General features: G+C 44.0%; 1 protein-coding gene across 1 annotated transcript in view; it reads left to right on the forward strand.

The window, feature by feature from the left end:
- NT5DC1 (5'-nucleotidase domain containing 1) overlaps positions 1 to 25,580 on the forward strand; it is a 273,566-nt gene that overhangs the window by 212,473 nt on the left and 35,513 nt on the right. Inside the window, exon 9 of the mRNA XM_044288786.1 lies at positions 7,270 to 7,388. Coding sequence (XP_044144721.1) covers positions 7,270 to 7,388 — 119 coding nt within the window. The remainder of the gene's footprint in view (positions 1 to 7,269; positions 7,389 to 25,580) is intronic.

Below are 25,580 nucleotides of genomic sequence, written 5' to 3' on the forward strand. Positions count from 1 at the left end.
GATTCTTAGATATTAAACATCGCTTGAGATAACTTGGCGTTTCCTATTCCACGATTTACCCAGCAAAATTGAGAATAGCTATGTTGGGGAATACAATCTTTTTTGAAGATCCAAGAGAAGCATTGAGATGGCTTGACAGTCATGAACGTCAGTTACGTGCAGCTGAACCCAGAGCGGAAGGGGATTGAACCATCTTCATCTCTGTCTATCACGGGACACATGAGCATACGGAAAAGGAGTGAATGTATGTGTGGGTGATTTTTAAGGTTCTCATGATATATGTGGATAGATTTGCCAATATATGTTTTCCTTTGTATTGAGGGATACAGAGAGTCCACAAAAGAGATTTTTGATAGCTATGGGTCAATATCGCACACAATCAGCCAGAGGTGTTAGATTAAAGCAAGTGATAGGACTCAACCGGCCTTATTGCTATTATTGTTATTAAATATTATTGAATATTGCTTACTGCTCCACACTTGCATTATTTGATTGTCGCCACCCACTTGGGCTACTTACCTAATTCCAGGGACTAGTGGCCCCGACAGGTTTTTCTAGTTGAACCCGCGGTCCCATTGTTGGAGTTGTTTGCAGGGACTTGTCGGAGTGGCTAGCAACCCTCAGTAATTCTGTTTTAATGGGGAAGTTTTGGGTTGCTTTAGGTATTGCGGTCAAGCTCCTGGGGGTTCTAAAGAGGTACACTTTGATCATTAAGTTCCAATTCAAAGACAACTATGGCTAGTTCAGTGAAGTTCCTGAGTTGGAATATTAGAGGGATGCCAACAAAAGAAAAGAGGTTCTAGAAGAGATAAAACAATATCAACCTTTGATTTGCTGCTTACAAGAAACCCACTTAATGTCAGATGAAACTCATCTACTCAGCCCCCAGTGGACTGGGCACAGTTTTCATGCTACTGTAATGACCGGTGTCACGCACAGGGAGGAAAACAGGGAAAGCCCTGCCTAAGGGAGAGGGAAAGGTGGTGACCCCTAACTCACCTTGCGGCTGGCACCTGACTGCCCTGACGTCCCTAGACGGGTTCCTCACCCGTGCGGCGATCACGTGCCTAAACCCTGGCTTTCCCTGAAATGAGCCCTAGATAGTGAACGGGCCGGTGGGATCGCTAGTCCTCACCACTGCACTAAGAGGGAAACACCAGGGAGAGGACAGACAAACACAGACAAACACAAACACCCAGGTGGACGACAACAACTGTCCACAAAGGTCCAACAGGGATCCGGAGGGTAGCGTTCTGAATCAAAAGTCAGAGAACGCAGCAACACAGCTCCAGTGGGTCAGGATAGATGTCCAGGCAGGAAGCTCTATCTCTGGCAACCAGAGAAGTGTGAGAGAGGAATATAAGGAGGTTTGGGAGTGCTGGACAAGGAACAGCTGAGGAGAAGGAGCTACTGGATTCCTGAGTGAGCCAAAAGGGTTTGCAAAGCAAACCCAGAAAGCTACCATAAGGAAAACAGCCCTATCTTAAATAGAGCGTGCAGCCAACCGCTGCGACTTCCTGACCCCGGGTATAACGGAGTCAGGCGTGGTTCTCGATACCCTCGTGACAGCTACTTACTCGGCATACGCCAGAGGGGGGAGCATTCTTATTCATAGAAATATATCATTTATATGTATAGATAAAAAAAATAGACGCGGAGGAGAGGTTTATTTATTTACATGGAACCCTGTTTGCCACCAAATGCACTATCATAGGAATCTATATTCCCCCGCCCCATTTGCCATTAGTGATAAAAAAAAATGCTCTCTCTTATTGCTGAGATACCACATATTCCCACGATACTTCTAACGCGATATGTCCAGCAGTGGACAGACTCAGTAGGGCCACTCACCTGATAAATAGTGAAATTACTCCCTTCTGCAGATTACTGCATGAGACTTCAATCTTTGATTTCTGGAGACTAAGAAATCCAGATGGAAAACATTATTCGTGTCACTCTAGCACATATGACTCATTGTCCAGAATTGATTTAGTTCTGGGAAATGAAGAATTGGGACAATTGCTATTGAATACCTTTGTAGACTAATATCCGACCATTCTCCGATACTAACAGTTATCAATATATCAATATACTGCCTCGATCAGTGACGATGGGTACATGCTGGAAATGTAATCCATATTGGCTATATATCCTACCGGATGTGTCAGATATCAAAGAGCCATTAAAGGAATTTTTTAATTATAATTTGGCCACAGGCTCCAGACTAATTGTATGGGACGCGATAAAAGCCTTTTTGAGAGGTATAGTGGTGGCGAAGGTTAATGGGAAGAAAAATGAAACTAGAGAGACCGAGAGACTAGACAGAAACTGACACAAGAAGTGGCGGTGACGGAGGCTAAATAGGTGGTACATCCGTCTTTAGAAGATATGAATAGGTGGAAAGAGGCTCAACGTACACTAAATGACAGATTACTTTTGAATGCGCAAAATAAGAGATTATTCCAAAAACAAAAATACTATGAGGAGGGGGGAAAAGTGGGAAGATTATTAGCCCTTATAAGCAAAGCCCAACACCAATCTGGCCTAACTATCTGTATAAAGAACTACATAAAGTAATGAATGTTAAAGCATGGGGTAAATATGGACTTAACCGACTATGTCAGCTATTTGAAGAAAAATCCCTTAAAACATTTGATAAACTACAACAAGAGTTTGGATTGCCTAAGTCTTTATTTTATATTTACTTACAGGTAAGACATGCTATACGGATGCAAGACCAGCAAGGTGGGGGGGGGGGGGGTGAATATTACCCGCAGACAAACATAGGATTATAGATCTAGCTGCCTCTCAAGGGGATACAAAAGGAGTGATTTCACTCCATTATTTGAGCCTTATGGAGGCAATGCATAAAAAGAACCCACTACCCTTATATGGGAAATGGAAACAGGATATTGCTGAACTAACAGAGGAACTATGGGAAGAGGTGTTGGAAGATTTTCCTGTGGTGGCGGTGAGTGAGTCTCAAAGGGTTTCACAATTATTATTGATACACAGAGTATGTTGCCCCTGTCTTATTACATAAAATGGGATACCGGGCAGATGATAAATGTCCGAGATGCTGAACACATTCTGCTGATCTGATACATTTAATGTGGAACTGCCCAAGATTAAGAAGGTATTGGATAGAGGTCATTGAATTAATAAAACAGTGTGTTTAATATTGCTGTGTACTGGGTCCTACTAGAACATTGGCTGTAACCCTTGAGCTAAAAATAGCTGTTATGCGTATTCTACAAGGAAATTGATAGCATTTCACTGGATTGCATCTAATCCTCCACTCATCCAAGAGCTAGTTAGTAAAAATAGATATATTAGTAAAACTAGAGAGTTACGTGTACCGAAAGAGAGGGAACCACAAAGAATTTGAGAAAATATGGTAGATATGGATAAATCAACACAATACAATGGTTTAGTTGCTAACTTTTATTAGAACACACATGTATAGTAGACAAGGTTCATGATGGGTTGAACATAGAACAGATACTTTAGGTGTGTGTCAGAATGATGCGAATGAGGAGCTGATGAAGATCCGTGGACTCATTGTGAGGAACTGTACTGGCATTCTTGTAGGAATGAGAACTAAGAAGACGTTGGAAGAACTTTCTTTATTCCTCCTCTAAGGACTTACCTGTGACCGCAAAGTTGTGGATAGGGAATGGGGTGGTGAGGGGAGGGAGGGGAGGGAGGGGCATTTTTGTTAATGTAATGTTAACTTTTTCATTGTTAAAACATAATAAATATAATCTGATAAAAAAAAAAAAAACAGGGAGGAGGAGACGGCCGTGTTTCTCGGGGGTTGTCTCCTTTTCTCTGGCTGTGAGCTGTTCAGTCGCAGTGGACCGCGTCACAGCCAGGCAGAAGGTGAGCTTTTTTTGCCAGGTACTTATTTAGTAATGTCAGGACCAGTTTAAGCCTGATCTGTGTTTTTTACGAAGCTAGAACCAGCCCTGTATCTCACATGGACACAGAGCTCCCCAAATTATTGCTCCAATTGCTCTGATAGCACAGGCAGCGGTGTGTGTATTTTCTGCTGCAGATCAGGGCGTGTGTCCTATCTAAGGGGTGCGTCTTTCTGCTGCAGGTCTTTCCATGAATCTGTCATACCTTCTAACAGTGGATACAGCAGGTGGCTTTCAGCTGGCTTAGTTTCCTAAAAAACAACTAATCAGATTCCACCTTTCATTTTGGACAACTCCTTTGGAAAATGAAAGGAGTCTGGGCAACTAAACCAGTTCTACTTTAAACCAGTTTGATAAATGACCCCCTTACCCTTTAGCAGCCAACGGCAGTGTTGGCATCTTACCCTTTGCTGTAGCTGTACCTAATTTGTACACATGAGAAAGCAGCAAAAGTTCTGCTGTTCATAACACTCTCAGCATTCCACAGACAGCTGCAAGGGCAACCACCTAGCCTCCAGAGGGCGCTGAGAAGAGCCAACAGGAGACAAAGGGGGAGATTTATCAATCTGTGCCCAAAAATGTGGCAAAATGTACCCATATATTAGATTGCACCACATTTTTCACATACCAACGTGAGTATTCGTTCCAGAAAGAAGGATTCACGCCAAAATAAAAATCTGCAGAGAAAATAGGGCGTGGATAATAAAGTGGCATTAGAGCTACGAACGTTTTAGGGCCCACTCTCATAGCAGGTTTAACCGTGTAATTTTGGAGCAGACCGCCACAGTGAAATTCCCCATCTGAAAACCCCATCCGCCGCCTTGTCCTAAGGGGCGGCTTATAGCTGTGCCAAGAAGGGACATGTCCGTTCTCATCAAGAATGCATCTGTAGATTACGCTGTAAAACCCGCTGTGTGAACGGGCCCTTATCAGAGAAAAAGGCCCAAATATTGGAGATGTCGTGAACATATGTACCCCAGACAAGGGTAAACTTGTGAAAAGTCACACGCTTGCCATATGACCATGTCCAAGCATCTCTTTCTTATTTCCTGTGATGTTATGTAAATTAGCTTGTCACAACAGGAGCAATAGGGCTTACTGTACATGAGGTAAGAAACTACCTGAGTGCAGTATATGTGTTACAAACCATAGTAATCCAGGACACCCCCTTTAAGGTTCTTATAAGCATATTTCTTTAAGATTTATATTAAAAAGAAGAAGGCATTGCTCATAGTGATAAATTATTTTGAAACTGAATTTCTCATGAAAAAGGAAATGGTGATGACTTTATTTTTCTATAGAATCGGGGTAAGTACAGCAGAATTGAAGATTTGTATTTATATCCATTTCATACATGTAGGCTCAGCAGTTTATACAAACCACATGTTTCTCTTGAATATGCCTGGTCATTTCATTTTGCTTGACAGCCCAGCATTCAGTATTTTCACATGCCACTTTCTTATACTGTTTGGAATCATACTATACATATACAAAGAAACAAGTGATCCAGAATTTTACAGGATAAATTCCTGCTTGAAAGGATGTCCTGCCCCTAATTTATGATGGTTTGGGCATTTCATAATTGAAAACATTACATATCCCTTTTACTGAATAATAAATCCTTGGCAGCATCTTATTTGCCCACTCATACTTCCATATGTCCTCGCTAAATGGTTTGCTTTGGCCACCTTTTTCGAATCAACTCCAAGCCTACTGCTAGTACATTTGGCAGACATGTTGTCTGCTTCTAAGGCCACCCATTTTGGGATGACCTTGGATCTGTATAAATCTTTGGCTAGGTCTTAATGAACTACATTTGTTCCCAGAGTGGCACAGCGATTACAGATGTTTTCTCTCCCTTTGCCTTAACATGTCATTTCTTCCAGTGTCACATTGATCTTAATTAGACCCTTCTAAAAGCTCCCTCTGAAAAACTCTTCGTAGAATAGGTGTTTATGTACGTATATTACATGAGAATATGGTATATGGGATGTTACATACTTTTATGTTAAAAAGGACACAATACCTTTATGGAATAGCCAGAGAAATCATATTTGTAAGCTTTCAGAGCACAGATGTTCCTTCATCAGACAGATTTACAAATGAAAGAATTTAAAGACCTTACAGACATTTATACATAGGGTGATACATCGTTAGCAGAAACCAAAGCTATAAAACTGAGGTTTTTGGTAGAGATGCAAGGGCAATAGGAAATAAAACATGTCCAATATAGATGTCCTCATTGGGACACATTGTCATGCATCCTCCAAAAATGCTTTCTCATCTGCATTCTGCAATGTGGTATTAGAGGATGCAGATGAGACAGCATTTTTGAAGGACTTTTGTAGGATTTTGTGGGAACGAATGATTTATATAAAAGTCAATTCCATCCAGATTGCTGGGCTATAAGAACTGCCATATCTGCCCTGACCACTGAGCCTCTGTGGTCACACTGCACTTGGAGAAATGTCACCGCTCAGGCCGGTGAAAGACTGCAGCAGTGCACGTGACCGCAGATGGGATGTCACACTTCTAGTCCACTGGGGGCTGGAGGGAGTGGGGACGGGAGCCTCTGCACTGGATCAGAGTATTGTTTAATAAGTAGGTGCACTTTTTTCTTTGTGTTAAACACTTTCTCAGCCCCCGAGTAAAGTTGAAAGAGGACAACACCCTTCAAAGGGATTTTGCCATATGCAGCAGTGCCAACAAACCAATGGCAATGAAATTTAGGTTAAGGGCACATGTAGGAAATAAAAATAAAATATTTTTAAATTGGTGGTCCCATGCACAGAAGCCTCTCCCGCCACCCGTGGTACACTAAAAATCCACCCCTTTAGCCGCCCAGCCCTTCCCTCTTAATGTTGATTGTCAGGGCCAGGCATACCTAGCCTTGTCACTTAATGCAAGTGCTGTGTGATTATGCATCAGCACAGTACAACCTGGAGTCCCTGCTGGACTCAAACAAGTCCACTGCACATGTGCTGATTTGTAATCGTATGGCACTTGCGTGACAAGACAGGGCCAGGCAAGTTGACATATCTAATGCTTGGCCTGTCAATGAACGTTCAGATGGAGGGGCTAGGTGGCTGAAGAAGTGGATCTTTCATGCACCAAGGGAAGCGCAACGCCTTCAGTACATGGAACTACTAATTTTCTTAAAGTTTCAAAACCTCTTAATTCTTCACATTGGAGGAGGCAGCATTTTCTTTAGATGAGCTTAGCCTATGTGTCATCTATCTAATCTAGTTGGCCTGTATTTCTTCATATAGTTGCATTTAGGAGTTTTTATACTTTTCATAATGGATCTTCTTTTTCTTAATTTTTTTTTTTTTTTTTTTTGCTTTTGTAGACAATGATGTGGAAACTGACATGCTTCCTGCATTGGAGAAGGCTGGCTGGTACTCTCAGGGTAACTGGGTGCATTTATTGGAATTGTTGAAGAAAATGACTGAAAAACCTGAGCCAAAGGTAATATAATAATGAAAATTGTTTATTGTCAAACATTTTCCAGCTTAGATTTTCGTTACATATTATAAACTTATAAAGATTAAAGGATACCTCATGGTAGCGGGAATATGTTGATATTCTAGAACAAGGGATTGTACCTTGGGACTATACAACTACCCATACTTTGTTGCTGACCAATATATTCATTGTGATGTAAGTGCAAATCAAAAGTCCTCAAACTAGTAATGGACAGACTTTGAGATCTTCATAATATATTACATTGTTATAGCGGTGCTCTGTGCCAGCCGCTGCTCCGCTATCCAGGGTGGGCACTGCTTCTGTTCCAGTAGCCTGGAAACGCTGGCCCTCCTCTGCCCTCTAACAGCAGGTCCAGCCACCAGAATCCCATGTCTTGTCTGCTACCACAGGAAACTGCCTATGCTTGCTGGCTTGGCCTCTCCAGTCTGCCCTTAGGGCGAGCGCACGCCCTAATCTTCACCATCCAATGGCTGGCAACCCTAGGGTACTTAAGCCACCTTCCCCTGTGGGAATATGCCTAAGCAATAGATTAGTATAGCTAGTTCTGCAAAGGTGTGCTTTTCTCTTTGTCTGTTCGTATGCCAACTTCTGCCCAATTCCTGATTCTATGCTGCCTGACTCGACCTCTGCCTGACCTGACCCCTACCATATTGACTATTTACTGCCTGTGCTGACCTTCGGACTGTTTCATGGATTCACACGTACTCTTCCTGCCCTGTGCTTTCAGTGCTACACACTGTTGTCTCTTGACCCATGTGGGTCAGCAGACAACCACATGGACACTACTCCAGGAGGTAGCAGCCTGGTGTGTTCCCTACAGCAAAGTCCAGATCCCTGTCTAGGGGTTAAATGGTGAAAGCCATGGGGACCATCAGGATAATGCCCTTAGGTTTAGCCCTAAGGGAAATCCATAGGTTGGTACATCGGTTCCACACCCGCTGTTGTAATATACGTCATACTGTACCTATCATTAAAAAATTAGTTTCCTCTATTCTGCAATTTCTCTCTCATAACTGCTGAGTGGGTGGCCCTTCCTAGAGTAGAGCTAGAGATGTGAGCTGCGTGCACTGAACAAACAGATGTCTCTCCCTTTCACTCTCACATGAGTCACAACTCACAGTTTAAGGGTACATTCATACAACAGTGAAAAATAAAGATTTTCTTTAAAAATGGCCCCCCTGCAGGGGCAGATTAAGTGTATCATAGGCCCAGGGCTGTTTATCCATTTGGGGCGCCCTCCCTCCGACCATCCCACTTTCATGTTCTGCCCCATGTTTATTTTTTTCTTGTAGATATTAAAGAAAATGATACCTCATATAAAGTATAACATCCCCAGCACCTCATGCTATATAACACCCCACAGTATGCAGTTTTTAGTCTAACACACCACAGTATATAGTATATAACAGTGATGGCGAACCTATGGCACGGGTGCCAGAGGCGGCACTCAGAGCCCTCTCTGTGGGCACCCGCACCTTGGAAAAAGTATATGGCATACCAATATGCCTTAGACTTTTCCTCCCATTCATCAGCGCAGGGCGCACTATGAACAGCACAGGCAGTGCACTGAATGTAGGCAAGCTATTATAGCTAAGGGATAAACTACATGGAAGATATACTATACTGGACTGTAGTATTCAGGGTAAATTGCTGTGTTGGCACTTTGCGATAAATAAGTGGGTATTTGGTTGCAGTTTGGGCACTCAGTCTCTAAAAGGTTCACCATCACTGGTATATAACATCCCACAATATATAGTATAACACCACCACAGTATACATTATATATTATAAACCCCCATTATACAGTGTGTAGTATATCACCCCACAGCACACAGAGTACAGTATAGCACGCCACAGTATATAGTATAACAGCCTCACAGAATATAGTAAAACACCCCTCAATATACAGTATATAGCAGTGATGGCTAACCTTGGCACTCCAGCTGTGGTGAAACTACGACTCCCAGCATGCTCCATTTATTTCTAGTTCTGAGAGCAGCCAAGCAAGGGGGGTATCTTGGGAGTTGTAGTTTTACCACAGATGGAGTGCCAAGGTTAGCCATCACTGGTATATAGTATAAAACCCCACAGTAGGCAATACCCAACAGTATGCAGTAACAGGAACACCTATAATGTATAATAATTGCAGGTACAAATAACAAATAGATAACACCGATAAGGAAAATCGCACTTTGCCTCAAACATATCATAAAAATATCTTTATTATAACTGCAAAGAATTAAAAACCAGTACATGGTAATGACAACTACACCACAGAAGAAGCACCTCCCCCGAGGACGCAACGCGAAACACGTATAGGGGTTTGACTGAGGTGCAATTTCTGGGTCGATATACTTCTATATGAACTTATGTTATTGTTATTATACTTACCCCATGTATTCATGTTTCCACTTGCATGTACTTTTTGACCACAGTTTGGTGCCTCTTCTGTGGTGTAGTTGTCAATACCATGTACTTGTTTTTAATTATTTGTAGTTATAATAAAGATTATATTTTTATGATATGTTTGAAGCAGTGCGATTTTCCTTATCGGCGCTTTAACTATGCAGTGTACAGTATAATACCCCACAGTATGCAGTATATAGTATAACACCCTCTGTCACCATCTCCTGATGTAATCTCCACATAAAGCTACAGCAAACTTCTCCTGCAGCAACATTCCTCCTGGATGCTGGTAGCAGAAAGGACCTGATGTTACTGGTTACATAGTGATGACATCATCACAGGTCTTTTTTCCTACCAGCATCCAGTACCACAAGTTAAATGGGGCAGCAGTGGTCCAGGCTGGCTGCTGACATTCAGTGAGGCCTAATGCACACAACCGTTGTGTGTTTTGCGGTCTGCAAATTGCGGATCCGCAAAACACGGATGGCGTCCGTGTGCGTTCCGCAATATGAATCTCCTCTTTGTTCCCCGGCGTTACAAAGCTAGAGTGCCGTAATCTCGCGATGCGCAAGCTAGCGCATGCACAGTGTCGGCATAGTGATCCTTCCCTATGCTGCCATCATCCTCAGGGAACGGACTGCGCATGTGTTAGCTCGCACATCGCAAGATTATGGCGCTCTAACTTTGTGACGTCTGGGAGCAAGGAGGAGATTCGGAGGATGCTGGGCAGTGCTGGGCTTCTTCACAGTGGGCGTGGCTGGGCTCAGAGTCAGAGAACACTGGACTCATCTCTCAAGCATGGAGGAGACAGGACTCATCTAAGGTTCATTTACATATCTATAAAATAGTTTTTTTTACACAATAAAAGCACAGAGAGCTATGGGGACTGGGTATTGCGGATGTGCTAGCGGCCATCTAGCAGCCCATGCCCTCAGCTCTATACACAAAATCCAGGTGACAGGTTCCCTTTAATGAAAGCTGTTATTATAAGGTAATTACAGATCTTTTGACAGTTATTGACAGACTAACTCAGGTATACATGCCTAGCTCTAATAAACTAGCAAATAAAAAAAATATAACAGTTACCCTTTAAAAAATGGAGTTCTTTGAAAAGTATCTTAATTGAAGTTGTCTCTTTATGGCTGGTGACACGTTTCAGGGCCGGAGCGGCCTGTTCGTACCGCTGCTTATCCTGCATCCTTTCTCTTCTAATAATGGCTAAATTGTTGTGCCCAATTGTTGTATTTTTATAGCGCTGCAATACAGTACTGAAATCCTTGTGCATCCATAGTTTCACATGTCTTTATTCCCTGCGTAGAGCTTCTGTTGGCAATAGCACCTCTACAGCAGTCCAAGCAGTGGAGGTTGGAATTATAGATATTGCGGGAATTCCCAACAAATACATCCAGCTAAACCTTTTCTGCAGCTTCTAATGCTGTTTTTCAAACCGGTAACACCGCAGTAATTACTGTACTGCCTCCAATCTGACATAGGATCTTCGTTAGATCTCGAAATTAGTGAATTTCTCAAAAATCGATCCGAATTTATTTGTGGTGAATCGTGTTAAAAAACTGCTATTTCCTGGCTGCAGAGAGCCTTTATAGTGGTGTAGAACACTGTGACTTGCAGTAACACGCATAGGGAGTCTGCTGTGGTAGTGAAACAATACTGTGAGTCAGTATGACTGGCATCACTCTTAGAATCACCGCACACTTCACTTATTTGGGCAGTTACAGGGCTAAAACTCAAATGTGAACTCAGCCTTAAAGGGAGTCTGTTACCTCCACATGGCCATATACAGTGCTTACATGGCTCTATAACACACCTATACAGGATTGTAACGGTACCTTTGTCTTTAGACTTGCACCAGCAGGAAAAACGAAGTTTAATTCATAGGCAAATGAGCACTCGCAAGTGCTCAGGGGAGGAGTTCAGTGTGTAGGTGCCCAGGCTGCTCTGCCTTCTTTTCACTTTACTCCTCCCCAGCCTTTGCCCGCCCTCCAAGTCTCTTGCCTCATGGATAGGTCTGGACTTGGAGGGCGGGCAAAGGCAGAGGCTGGGGAGGAGTAAAGTGAAAAGAAGGCAGAGCAGCCTGGGCACCTACACACTGAACTCCTCCCCTGAGCACTTGCGAGTGCTCATTTGCATATGAATTCAACTCCGTTTTTCCTGCTGGTGCAAGTCTAAAGACAAAGGTACCGTTACAATCCTTTATAGGTGTGCTACAAAGCCATGTAAGCACTGTATATGGCCATATGGAGGTGACAGACTCCCTTTAAAGGTCAATGTTAGTGCCAGGTATAAAGAACCGTGCAGAGGCCCCATATCCTACTATAGCATGAAAGAGCGCACTCCTTTTACACCAATTCACTGATTCCACATGGATTTCTACAGAACCTGTTATATTAAACACTTTTACACAAGTAAAGCCCCGCCGACAGAGGGGAGTGGGTGTCAGCAGTAAGTTTGTGTTGACATCACTAATTATTTTGCCCTTCCTCTGATCCGTCAGAACAATCACCCCCAAAAACGGATCCTGTCTGTGGAGCAACTGCCTTCACTCAGTCAGCATTTGTTCAGTAATACATCAGTATTGCTAAAGCCCCAAAAAACAGCAGGGGATCCAAAACAGAGATGACACGTGAATGGAATATTTGCATGTCTTCTGTGTTTTGTACCCACTCCTGCTTTTGGCTACCAAATCATAAGCCAATTCTGATGCAAAATAGGGACCATGTCATGCAGGCCCTACAGCTGTTACATAGACAGGATCCATTGTGCATCTCGTTTTTCCTTCCTTCTGACAGATCAGAAGAAGGGTCAAATAAATGATGATGTCAGCCAGGCCGAAAGGCAAAATAGTGGCCCAGTCATAAAGGGCGGAGGGTGGGTACAGCATGAGAAGTCCACAGAGTGGCTTTATGACATAGAGGTGAGGTGGAAGCAGCATGAGGAGACTACAGAGTGGCCCAATGACAGAGTCTGGAGGTGGAAGCAGCATCAGGAGGAGGCCACAGGGTTGCACAATGACAGTGTGGAGGTGGCAGCAGCATGAGGAGACCACAGAGTGGCACAATGACAAAGTGTGGAGGTGACAGCAGCATCATCAGGAGGCCACAAAGTGGCACAATGACATAGTGTGGAGGTTGCAGCAGCATCAGGAAACCACAGAGTGGCAAGAAAACATAGTGTGGAGGTGGCAGCAGCATCAGGAGACCACAGAGTGGCAAGGTGACATACTGTGGAGCTGGCAGCATCATGAGACCACAGAGTGATCTGGTGACAGAGTGGGGAGGTGGGTGGCAATACCAGTACCAGCTGAATATGGTGAAAGAAGGAGCACTTGGCATCAGGCGGGTGGCAGCATCAAAATAGTAGCTGAGGCAGGTAGCCAGAAGAGACCAGTCTGATGCATCAGGCATTGATGGGTGGATATCCTGGCTGATCCATGCCTGATTCATCTTGACAAAGGTTGGACCCGCCGCATCAAACACCCGCTCTGATGCCACACTACTGGCTGGGCAGGGCAACTTTTCCAGGGCAAACTTTTCCAGTTGTGGCCACAAATCCAGTTTGGCTGCCCATTAATCCAGTGGATCTTCAATGTGGGGTGGCAGGATGCTGTCCAAGTATGCCACAATCTGCTGGTTCAGGTCCTGCTCCAGGTCTAGCTGCTGCTGCTGGTCAGTAGTTTCTTCACTAGACAGGTGAAGAAAGCTGCTCATCAGTGACTCTAGACTTAAGTTGCTGCTGATGGAGCTGGAACTGCTCCTACCCCCCACCCTGCCACAGAAGCTATGGCAGGGGAACGGTAGCGCAGAGGGCCCCCCCGGTCAGACCTTCGAGAGGATGGATAATGGTGCAGATAGGCAGCGGCCAACTGACTACATAGGATATCTCTATAGTAGTTCAGTTTGTCCTCCCTCTCAAAAAATAAAGGGCCCCATTTTGGACCCGTAGCAAGGGTCCAACAAGATGAAGAGCCAGAAGTCATCTCTCTGCTGAATGCTGACAATTCGGCTGTTACTACGCGACTCCCAGCCTCCATCTCCACTGCATACTGCCATGGTGTGTCTGGATCCTCTGCCTCATCTTCATCGCCCTGTAGCTCCTCTGACTGATCCTGCTCCTCCTCTACTGTCACCTGTGTATAAAAACCACCCATTTAGCAACACATTGCTTGTGCTCCAATGTCCTCCTCCTCCTCCTCCTCTAGTTCAGCACCCACAGGGCCGTGAGATCTAGACCCCACGTCTCCAGTCCCCTGACCAGCCAGATTTACCAGCATCTGTTGCAGGACATGAAACAGTGGAATGTATATTGTACACACAGTTATATATCATAAATGTCTAATTATACCTCCAGGACTCCCATCTAATGGGAGAATACATGAAAAATGCATGTGAGCAGCCACAAGACATAGGCATACATGTCTGTTACCAGATGGTTGGGGGCCGCACAGAATGGTATCAAGGGCCGCATGTGGCCCCCGGGCCGCAGGTTGTGCACCCCTGCTTTAGAGCATATAACTGCACCGCTGAACAGCATATAATATATATTTTTTTTACCACTAATACACGCCAAAAAGGGCTGTAATTTTCTCACTTTACCACACAACGGCAAATACTTTTTTTTGTGCCACTAATACATGCCAAAAAGGGCTTTAGAACATATAACTGCACCGCTGAACGGCAAATAGGCCCTTACTTTTTTCCACTTATACACTCCACCGAAGGGTTTTAAACATATAACTGCACCGCTGAAAGGCAAATAACATATATTTTTTTGCCACTAATACACGCCAAAAAAGCTTGTAATTTTCTCAATTCACCACACAACTGCTAATATGCCCCTTTTTCCCACTAATACAAGTCAAAACATGCTATAGAACATATAACTGCACCGTACAAGGGCATATGAGATGTAAAAATATTTCCTTGTAATAAACCCTGTTAATGGCTGTATCAAACAGCACTTGCTCCCCAATAACAAGAACTGTCTGCTGGAATTACAGAGCTGTGTAATGGCAATTCTGATCCCCAGTGAGTGCAGCAAGGTGTAATAGGATTGTTCCTATTACCCAGGCTGTAACCTCCTCTACTGAACCCTGTTCTGCTTCAATACTGTGGAATGATTCCTCCCTATCCTTTCCCTGAACTTCTATACAGCAAAATAAAAAAATGTAAGTATTTTCTACCACTTTCCCTAGCGCCTGCTGACGTCTCTCCCTGCACTAAATACACTGGAAAATGGCTGAATCCAAGATGGCTGAGGCTATTTATGGGGATTTGACATCACAGGGCTGGCTGGTTGCTGATTGGCTGCATGCATGGCATTGTGACTGCTTCCTCTTTCCCAGAGTTCCTTGATCCATGTCCTAACACGTGCAGCAGCCATTTTAGGAAAAAATGTGATTCGTTACCACAAAGCGTGAGGAAATTCTGATTTGGTGCAAATCATTTTCCTGAAATTCTGATCGAATTCCACTTCGTCAACTTTGATTCACTCGGGTCTAGTTAGAACCTAACAAATGTAAAGTATGGCATTAGACTACCTAAGACCACTGAAACATTGTAAAAAAGTGGATATCAGAGGCCCTCTCAGACCCTAATGAGTTTCGTATCATCGTTTCCTCTGGATGGTCTGAGCAGGACTCTGCTGCCTGACTTTTGTTTAGAACTGGTATTTGTTTTCTGTGCATATATTTATAGTGGATGTTTGATAGTGCATACAAATAATGGCATATGTAATACAATTTACTAACAATTTACTAACTTAATACTGGTGGGTATAGGTTTCTGTTCTCATACTGTATTTTCCGCACCATAAGATGCAACAAGAAAATAAGAAAAATATATATATTTTCGTTATTATTTATTACTTCAGACCTCAGATCAAACCCCAAATCTTCATCATACCTCAAATCAGACTCCTAATCTTCATCAAATCTCATATCAGACAAGAAAATAAATAAAAGAATGTACCTCTCCTGCTCCAGACGGCATGGGAGATCCAGCACGCTCTTCCTGAGCCCTGCACTGTGGCATGATGATGCACAGTGTTAGGTCGTAGTGTGCACTTATGCATACTACATCATGACGCTGTACGCTGGACCATTGCTATGATGATTGAGGCAAATAACACGATGTTCAACACTCCTCAGTCCTACTGTATTACTGAGCACTTGCATAATGGAAGTGCTCATTAGTATTCACATTATAAGATGCACTGCCATTTTCACCCCACTTTTTGGGGATAGAAAGTGTTGGGGTCATTTATCAATCTGGTGTAAAGTAGAACTGGCTTAATTGTCCATAGCAACCAATCATTTTCCACCTTTAATTTTCCAAAGGAGTTGTCAAAAATGAAATGTGGAATCTGATTGGTTGCTATGGACATCTAAGCCAGTTCTACTTTACACCAGTTTGATAAATGACCCTCATGTGTCTTCAAGTGTAGCAAATATGGTATATATAAGATCCAAATGGATATATAGGTGTTGCGTGTATGTTTTAAGGCTGGAATATAGGAGCACTATGTTATAATTAGGTGTTGATTTTACCTGGTTAGGGCTCTTTCACACCTGCGTTCTTTTCTTCCGGCATAGAGTTCCATCGTCGGGGCTCTATGCCGGAAGAATCCTGATCAGGATTATCCTAATGCATTCTGAATGGAGTGAAATCCGTTCAGGATGCATCAGGATGTCTTCAGTTCCGGAACGGAACGTTTTTTGGCCGGAGAAAATACCGCAGCATGCTGCGCTTTTTGCTCCGGCCAAAAAAACTGAAGACTTGCCGCAAGGCCGGATCCGGAATTAATGCCCATTGAAATGCATTGATCCGCATCCGGCCTTAAGCTAAACGTCGTTTTGGCGCATTGCCGGATACGCCGTTTAGCTTTTTTAGAGTGGTTGCCATGGCTGCCGGGACGCTAAAGTCCTGGCAGCCATGGTAAAGTGTAGCGGGGAGCGGGGGAGCAGCATACTTACCATCCGTGCGGCTCCCGGGGCGCTCCAGAGTGACGTCAGGGTGCCCCAGGCGCATGGATGACGTGATCGCATGGCACGTCATCCATGCGCATGGGGCGCTCTGACGTCATTCTGGAGCGCCCCGGGAGCCGCACGGATGGTAAGTATACCGCTCCCCCGCTCCCCGCTCCTACTATGGCAACCAGGACTTTAATAGCGTCCTGGGTGCCATAGTAACACTGAAAGCATTTCACTTGCGTTTTTCCGGATCCGGCGTGTAATTCCGGCAAGTGGAGTACACGCCGGATCCGGACAACGTAAGTGTGAAAGAGGCCTAAGACTGACAGTGCCTGAACCATTGAACTCTTCACTGTGTTCCTAGTTATGTATCAAGTAGAACCAACTTGTAACATGTTCGTCTTCAGATTTTACCTTCAAATAATATCCATTGTATTGCACTGCTTGCTTACAAATGGCTAAACAAACAGGCTGATCAAGTTGAACAAGTTTAGACATTTATGGCATAACTTCAGGATATGTCATACATAGCTGATAGGGGTACAAGTAAAAAAAAAAAAAGTTGAATTATGTACAAAGAGCATACATTACGGAAACTGTAAGATGATATGAGGTTTGTTATAACCTAGCGACCTAAATGTAATGTCCAAGTTTCATCTATTACTTAAAGGGATTCTTAAAGGGAATGTGTCTAGAGCTCTGTGTAATAATATAACTACAGATCTCTCTACTTATGGCAAAATGTGGCCATACACTTACTGTAAGAGCTGAATACTGCAGCCCGGCTCCTCTCGCTATTCCAGTGCTAATCAGAGACGCATTGGGAATAGAGGAAAGGACTGCTACCAATGATTAGTGCTGGAAGCATGACATATTTCCCTAACACCTCCACACCTCCACTGGCAGGATCTTGATCCTGCCTCTCAGGGACAGGAAACAACAGCGGAAGCCCCCCCCCCCCCCCGCGCAAAAAAAAAAAAAAAGAAACCTCCTCCTATATACTGTAGTTGTTGTTTCCTGTCCCTCGGGATGGGTGGAAGCTTTTCCAGTGCGCTGGCTGAAGATTTGACGCTCAGCCTAGGATCCTTCCCCTTCTTGGGAGGGCTGAGCAGGGGACAGAGGTTCCAGGTGGGGCATTGTTCTCCTTCTCTGTCCCTTGATGTAAGTCCTGCGTTGGGCATCCCGGGCTGTTCCTACTTATGGTAGAGGGGATCGACGCCTTGCGCATCCTGGCAGTGGGAATCCTCGTTGGGCCGGAGGTTCTTGATGTATGCCGTGTTACCCTTTCTCTGCAGTAAGGGTTACTCTTCCGGCGGCGGCGGCTGATGTCATTATGCATGCGGGCCAGCCAGGGGCGTGGCTTGGAGGAAGCACGGCATGCTCCCGAAGTTGGCGTGGGGGCGGAGCTAAAAGAAAAGCAGGATGCAGAATTTTAAAATGCCTCTGCGATCCCATGCGCTTGCGGTTGCTGAGAAAAGAGAAAGATGTCCTCTGCTGATACTGATGCCCCTTGCAGAGCTGCTGATCCCAGTAAGACCCTCAGCCTGGTAAGAGACCTTCTCCGTTTTAGTTATGGGGTTGATGTATGGGATTATTCTTCACCACCTGGGTGCTGTGTTGTGGCCTCCCCTTGGGTCCACTTTCTAACCTTGTACAATACTCCCTAGGTAAAAGAGGCTGGCCCTGCAAGGTCCACGGATGGTGAATCTTCAAAAAAGAAATGTCATGTGCAGGTAGAACTTCCCCGTTGCTTGTAAAAAGCCGCTATGCCCACGCTGTATGGAAAAGGTGGTGGCAGAAGACTCACCTTCATTTATGGAAAACCTTAGAACCCTTATTAGGGATGAGGTTAATTCGGCAATAGATCAACGTATGGAACCCTCCTCTCCCCATCCATATACTTCAAAGTCTGTGGATCTGTCCTTGGACATAGGTAATTTTGATGAAGGAGAACTTTTTTCTGGGGACTCTGATTCCTCTAAAGACTGCTCCGGTCATCCGTTTTTTGTTATAAACTATAAGGGCTACTATGAAATTAGAAGATGTTAAGGAACCCTAATCAATTCCAGACTAGATGTTTCAAGGATTGGGGGGAAAAGAAAAGATGGGTGTTCCCTATTCATGATAATATTAGGGATATTATATCTAGGGAATGGAAGGACTCCGAAAAAAGCCTTTATTTCAAAAGCCTTCAAATGTAAATATCCATTTGCAGATGCAGATTGTGAAGCATGGGGAAAAAAACCTAAAATTTATGCCCCGGTGGCTAGAATTTCAAAAAAATCTTCCCTCCCCTTTGAATACATGGGGTTACTGAAGGACCCCATAGATAAAAAATGTGAAGGGCTCCTCAACAAATCTAGGGAGACTATGTTTAGACTGGCTATTGCGGAGACCTGCACAGCTAGGTCCCTGTCTGTATGGATTAACCAAATGGAAAACCACTTAGCAGCCGGTACCCCCGGGAAGAAATTATCTCCTCTCTCCCAGTTTTGAAGCAGGCTTCAAGTTTTCTGGCAGATGCCTCAGTAGATCTGGTGAGGCTCTCGGCCAGATCTTCTGCTCTTTCAAACGCTACCCATAGAGCCATCTGGTTAAGGTCCTGGTCGAGTGATGCGGACTCAAAGAGTCGCCTCTGCCCTATTTCCTGTGAGTGGGATAGGCTCTTTGGGTCTGCATTAGACGATATTTTAGATAAAGCCTCAGACAGAAAGAAGGGGTTTCCATTTGAATCCCGGTTTTTACATAAAAGAAAAAAAAAATTGTTCCCAAGCCAGGTTTAAACAAAATCAGAACAAAAAAGAGTCATCAGGTAGATGGCAATCCTCCAGAGGCCGGGTGTCACGGCCTATGGTGTGTTTAGTGACACTTTCCTTCACTTGTGGTTGCCCGTGGCAACTTGTGGTGTTGTGTGCATGTGGTGGCAGTGTCTCGGCCTTCTAGCTGATCCCCAGGACATGGTTGCCACGTATGCCGTTGCCCCGCGGTAACAGGTGGAGTGTGTGCTTGTTTTTGCTTTTCCCCTTTAAGTGGCTTCCATCAATTGCTTGGTATTGGAAGGGTTAATTCCCTTCCTAGTGTGTAAACACTGGGTGTGTCTCTGTGTGGGTGTGGCTACTTGGGGCTATTTAGCTCCTGCTGGATGCCAGAAGCTGAGGGGTACTTCAGCCATGCGGTTGCTGGAGTCATCCTCCTGGTATTATTCCAACTGTCCACTGAGGGCCACCCTTGTGGTCATAAGTTATGTTAGACATTATTGTTCTTGTATTATTATATGTCTAGTGGTGTCTTTATCTTTATTGCAGCTTATAGTCGTGGGTTCCTGTGTGATGTGTGGTGTGGGCTGTGTCCGTTTGTGTTCTTGTGGACAGCAGCACTCGTGCATGGGTTCCAGGCTGTGTGTCTGTGGCAGGTACGTGTGATACTAGTCTACTTACCTGCCATTGCCATATGCTGTACATGTTCCCTTTTCCTTGCACTTGGCCAGTGAGACTCCAGTTCCTCCGTGATGTGGGGGGAACAGGTCGTCTTACTCTGCTCCTAGTCCAGGGCCACCCTAAGGGCTAGTAGGGATCTTAGGTTCCTGAGTATGAGCCCTCCTGCCATCAGGGTTGCCTCATACGGCTAGGAGACAGGGTCAGAATTAGGGATGTGATAGGAGGTGACCTGCTCCCTAATTCCTGCCCTGGCCTAGCAGCTATCTTTCACATTGACATCCCACGGATTAGAGTTACCCTCACTCCGATCTGTCACACCGGGGGAAGGGATTTTTATTCAGTTCCAATTCCAAGAAGTACCAATGACGCCAGAAGTCTGGTAGGGGGCAGGCTTTCAACATTTGGCCAAGCTTGGGAGTCTATAGGAGCCTCCATCTGGGTTTTAGAACTAATAAGATCAGGTCACAAATTAGATTTCCATTCCCTTCCAGAGATGGGCACCATAAGATTCCTTACAAACAAGATTTTTTCAGATCCTGTCAAACAGGAGGCTCTAGAATCAGAGGTCTCTTCCCTTTTTAAAAAAAAAAAAACTTCATTACAAAGGTTCCAATAGACAAGCGGGGTCAGGGGGTCTACTTATCTTTGTTCCTGATAAAAAATCCAATTGGGAAGTTCAGGACAATCTTCAATCTGAAATACCTAAATCAGTATGTAATTTACAAAAAATTCTAATGAAATCTATAAGGTCTGCAGTACTGTAAATCTCCTTTTTTAGAATTTTTATATGGCAACAATCGACCTGGCAGATGCCTATTATCATGTTCCTGTCCACAGCGAAATGGCAGATGTGGTAGGATACTTGCTTCTGAAATTAATAATTGTGGTCCCCTATCTAGACGACCTTCTGATCACCGCAGATTCCTATTCTTGTCTTATCGACCATCTCAGAATTGTGAAAGAAACCCTTGGTTCCTTAGGATGGACCATCAACCAGGAAAAGTCAAAACTAATCCCAAGCCAGCAGAGGTTATTTCTGGGAGTACACTGAGCATCTATATTCCTTTTTGCCCCAAGAAAAAACAGATCAACCTGGTAACTCAGGTAAAAAATCCCCTTTTCCAAAAGGACAGCATAGAAAAGAGACATCATGCGCTTGCTGGGACTTTTAACGTCCACAATACTCTCTGTGAATTGGGCTCAAGCCCACACCAGGATCCTGCAGTCTTTCCTTCTTTCATCTTGGGACAAGACACAGAGTTCCTTGGAAATTAAAATAAAGGTCCCTCACAAAGTGAAAAAAGCACTAAGCTGGTGGACGGTGGAGAAACATTTACAAACCAGGAGTGCAGTGGCGGCCAAAAGACCAGATTACAGTGACCACCGTCACAAGCAGCAAGGGTTGGAGTGCCCATGCTCTACAAGAACTGGTACAGGGGACATGAGGTCCCCAGATGTCTTCAGCATTCTCAAATCTGAGTGAATTGACAGCTGTCTTCCGAGCCTTCCTAAATCTGAAACCAACTATCCAACACCACCATGTAAAGGTTCTTTCAGACAACGCGACGACTGTGGCATACCTAAATCATCAAGGGGGGACGAGAGCAAGTCCTTGGCGGCTGTCTCAGGGATGATATTCAAGTGTGGAGAGGAGAACCTAAAGTACATCTCGGCGGTTCATTTAAAAGGAGAAAAAATACCTTAGCGGATTTTCTCAACAGACAGTCTCTCAGAGAAGGAGAATGGTCATTGAATCAGGACATATTTAATCAAATCTCACAGATGTGGGGGATTCCAGTCTGGGATCTCTTCACGTCAAGGCAGAACAGGAAGGTAGGAAATTTCTATTCCATCTGCCCCCGGGAGAATCTAAATCAAATAGATGCTCTCTCGTTACCATGGTCTACATAAACCATCTACTTGTCTAATTTCAGAGAAAAACAGGGGTCTTGGTGCTTCAAAAGCTTCTATAGCCCGTTGGATAAAAATTACCATCATCCTTTGTTATAAAGAAAAGGAAGTCTTTCCTCCCTTGGAGTTGAAGGCCCATTCCATGACCTTCTTCAGGCATTTTAAACTTGATGTTATGTCTAACCAGGATCTTCTGCTTGGATGTAAAGTCTTTTTTTCGGCTGTGGTCCCTCTCTAAGCAATGTCTTCCCTGAAAATCTCCTACCGGTGCCGGTGTGGAGGCGTTAGGGAAAGATGACAATTACTCTTACTGGTAATTTAATTTTCCAGTAGCCTCCACAACGGCACTGGGGTCCACCCCCCCAAAAATAAAAAAAAATAAAAAACTTGTGTGTGGTCTATATTCATATATGCATATATTGCACATATTTTGTGGTTGTTAAAAAGAAAATTCACTGTGTGTTTATAAGATGTTCTGCTGTTATGAATTATCTCCGGTTCTCTGTTATTAACTGGAGTATGTAGGAGGAGGTGTCTTTTTATTTAGGCTTCCACTGTTGTTTCCTGTCCCTGGGAGGCGGGCTCAAGCTCCTACCAGTGCCGTTGTGGAGGCTACGGGAAATTAAATTACCGGTCATCTTTTTAGTAAGCTCTAGTGCCGATATCGGGAGAGAAAACTGGTAAAAGGAGGTAACAGCTGGGACAGGGGAAGGAGAGGCAGGCTGAGAAGACTGCCTCTTCATCACACAGTTATTCAGCATTCAGTAGAGCACTGAAGTAGGATTCTCTTAGCAGTTCACAGCTAGAGGGTTGCTAATTGGAGACTTAATATACAGTTTTCTACAAACCGGATTCCAAAAAAGTTGGGACACTATAGAAATCGTGAATAAATACTGAATGCAATGATGTGGAGGTGCCAACTTCTAATATTTTATTCAGAATAGAACATAAATCACGGAACAAAAGTTTAAACTGAGAAAATGTACAATTTTAAGGGAAAAATATGTTGAATCCAGGGCCGGTGCAAGGATTTTTGCCAACACAAGCGAAGCTACATTTTGGCGCCCCCCCCCCCCCCCCACGCTTCTCCTCTCTGTGGTCCTGGTATCTTCTCTCTGCTTCAGACAATGGCTGGTTTAAGGACCATATTTTTCACCCTCTAAGAAACACCTAGGTTTTAGAGGAGGATAATAAGAAAAAAAAATTTCCATTACACCTCAGGTCAGACCAGCAATCAGACCCCCAATGTTAATCAGACCCTTAGCTCACAGCCCCAATCAGACCCCCAGTGTTAATCAGACCTCAGATCAGAACCCCATGTCAGACATCATCCCCCAGCCATCAGCCCCCAATGTCAGCCATCAGACCCCCATGTCACATTTCTCCCCCTCAATGTCACATTTTTCCGCCCTCCCCCAGGGTGCGCCCTAAGGCGGCCGCTTGGTCTGCCTTATGGTAGCACCGGCCCTGGTTGAATCTGAATTTCATGGTGTCAACAAATCCCCAAAAAGTTGGGACAAGGCCATTTTCACCACTGTGTGGCATCTCCCCTTCTTCTTACAACACTCAACAGGCATCTGGGGACCGAGGAGACCAGTTTCTCAAGTTTAGAAATAGGAATGCTCTCCCATTCTTGTCTAATACAGGCCTCTAACTGTTCAATCGTCTTGGGCCTTCTTTGTTGCACCTTCCTCTTTATGATGCGCCAAATGTTCTCTATAGGTGAAAGATCTGGACTGCAGACTGGCCATTTCAATCCCCGGATCCTTCTCCTACGCAGCCATGATGTTGTGATTGATGCAGAATGTGGTCTGGCATTATCTTGTTAAAAAATGCAGGGTCTTCCCTGAAAGAGATGACGTCTGGATGGGAGCATATGTTGTTCTAGAACCTGAATATATTTTTCTGCATTGATGGTGCCTTTCCAGACATGCAAGCTGCCCATGCCACACGCACTCATGCAACCCCATACCATCAGAGATGCAGACTTCTGAACTGAGCCTTGATAACAACTTGGGTTGTCCTTGTCCTCTTTGGTCCAGATGACATGGCGTCCCAGATTTCCAAAAAGAACTTCGAATCGTGACTCGTCTGACCACAGAACAGTCTTCCATTTTGCCACACTCCATTTTAAATGATCCATGTCCCAGTGAAAACGCCTGAGCTTGTGGATCTTGCTTAGAAATGGCTTCTTCTTTGCACTGTAGAGTTTCAGCTGGCAATGGCGGATGGCACGGTGGATTGTGTTCACTGACAATGGTTTCTGGAAGTATTCCTGAGCCCATTCTGTGATTTCCTTTACAGTAGCATTCCTGTTTGTGGTGCAGTGTCATTTAAGGGCCCGGAGATCACGGGCATCCAGTATGGTTTTACGGCCTTGACCCTTATGCACAGAGATTGTTCCAGATTCTCTGAATCTTCGGATGATGTTATGCACAGTTGATGATGATAGATGCAAAGTCTTTGCAATTTTTCGCTGGGTAACACCTTTCTGATATTGCTCCACTATCTTTCTGCGCAACATTGTGGGAATTGGTGATCCTCTACCCATCTTGGCTTCTGAGAGACACTGCCACTCTGAGAAGCTCTTTTTATACCCAATAATGTTGCCAATTGACCTAATTAGTGTTAATTGGTCTTCCAGCTCTTTGTTATGCTCAAATTTACTTTTTCCAGCCTCTTATTGCTACTTGTCCCAACTTTTTGGGGATTTGTTGACACAGTGAAAATTTGAATCAACGTATTTTTCCTTTAAAATGATACATTTACTCGGATTAAACGTTTGATCTGTCATCTACGTTCTATTACAAATAAAATATTGACATTTGGCACCTCCACATCATTGCATTCAGTTTTTATTCACAATTTGTTTAGTGTCCCAACTTTTTTGGAATCCGGTTTGTAATATATATTAACATATTTCACTAATAAAATGTATTACAACACTCTCGCTGTCCCTACATGTAAAAAAATGAAATGACAGTTACACTTTGAGAGTAATTAGGTAATTTTTGCAATATACTTTATTTGTTGATTTTTTACTTTTTCATGGTAAAACTGCCCCTGAAGTTGCCTTTTGACAAAGAGTTGTAATGGAAAACCCATCTTCACTGTTCACTACTTCTGCTGTTCTGAACAGTGAAGATGCTGTACAGCATGCTGTATTTGTGGCAAAATCAGCAATTTTTAAACCTTCACACCAATTTTCAGAAGTGGTGAGAAACGAGTGTGGTGAGGGCTGGCAGGGGAAGTCGCAGCAGGTCTGCCACTTTTATCTTTATTTACACCAGTTTTCTTGGTAGCTTGAAGGCTACTGTAGATTTTAGACTGTTGCATGTCCAGAGGAAGGATGCACCAAATCAGCATGTGCCTCTGCATAAATTTGGTACATCCTCCAGTGGCGCAGGAAGAATCAAGAAAATGCTGGTTTAATAA

Source organism: Bufo gargarizans, chromosome 4, assembly GCF_014858855.1.
Source record: "Bufo gargarizans isolate SCDJY-AF-19 chromosome 4, ASM1485885v1, whole genome shotgun sequence".
In the NCBI taxonomy this organism is placed as follows: domain Eukaryota; kingdom Metazoa; phylum Chordata; class Amphibia; order Anura; family Bufonidae; genus Bufo; species Bufo gargarizans.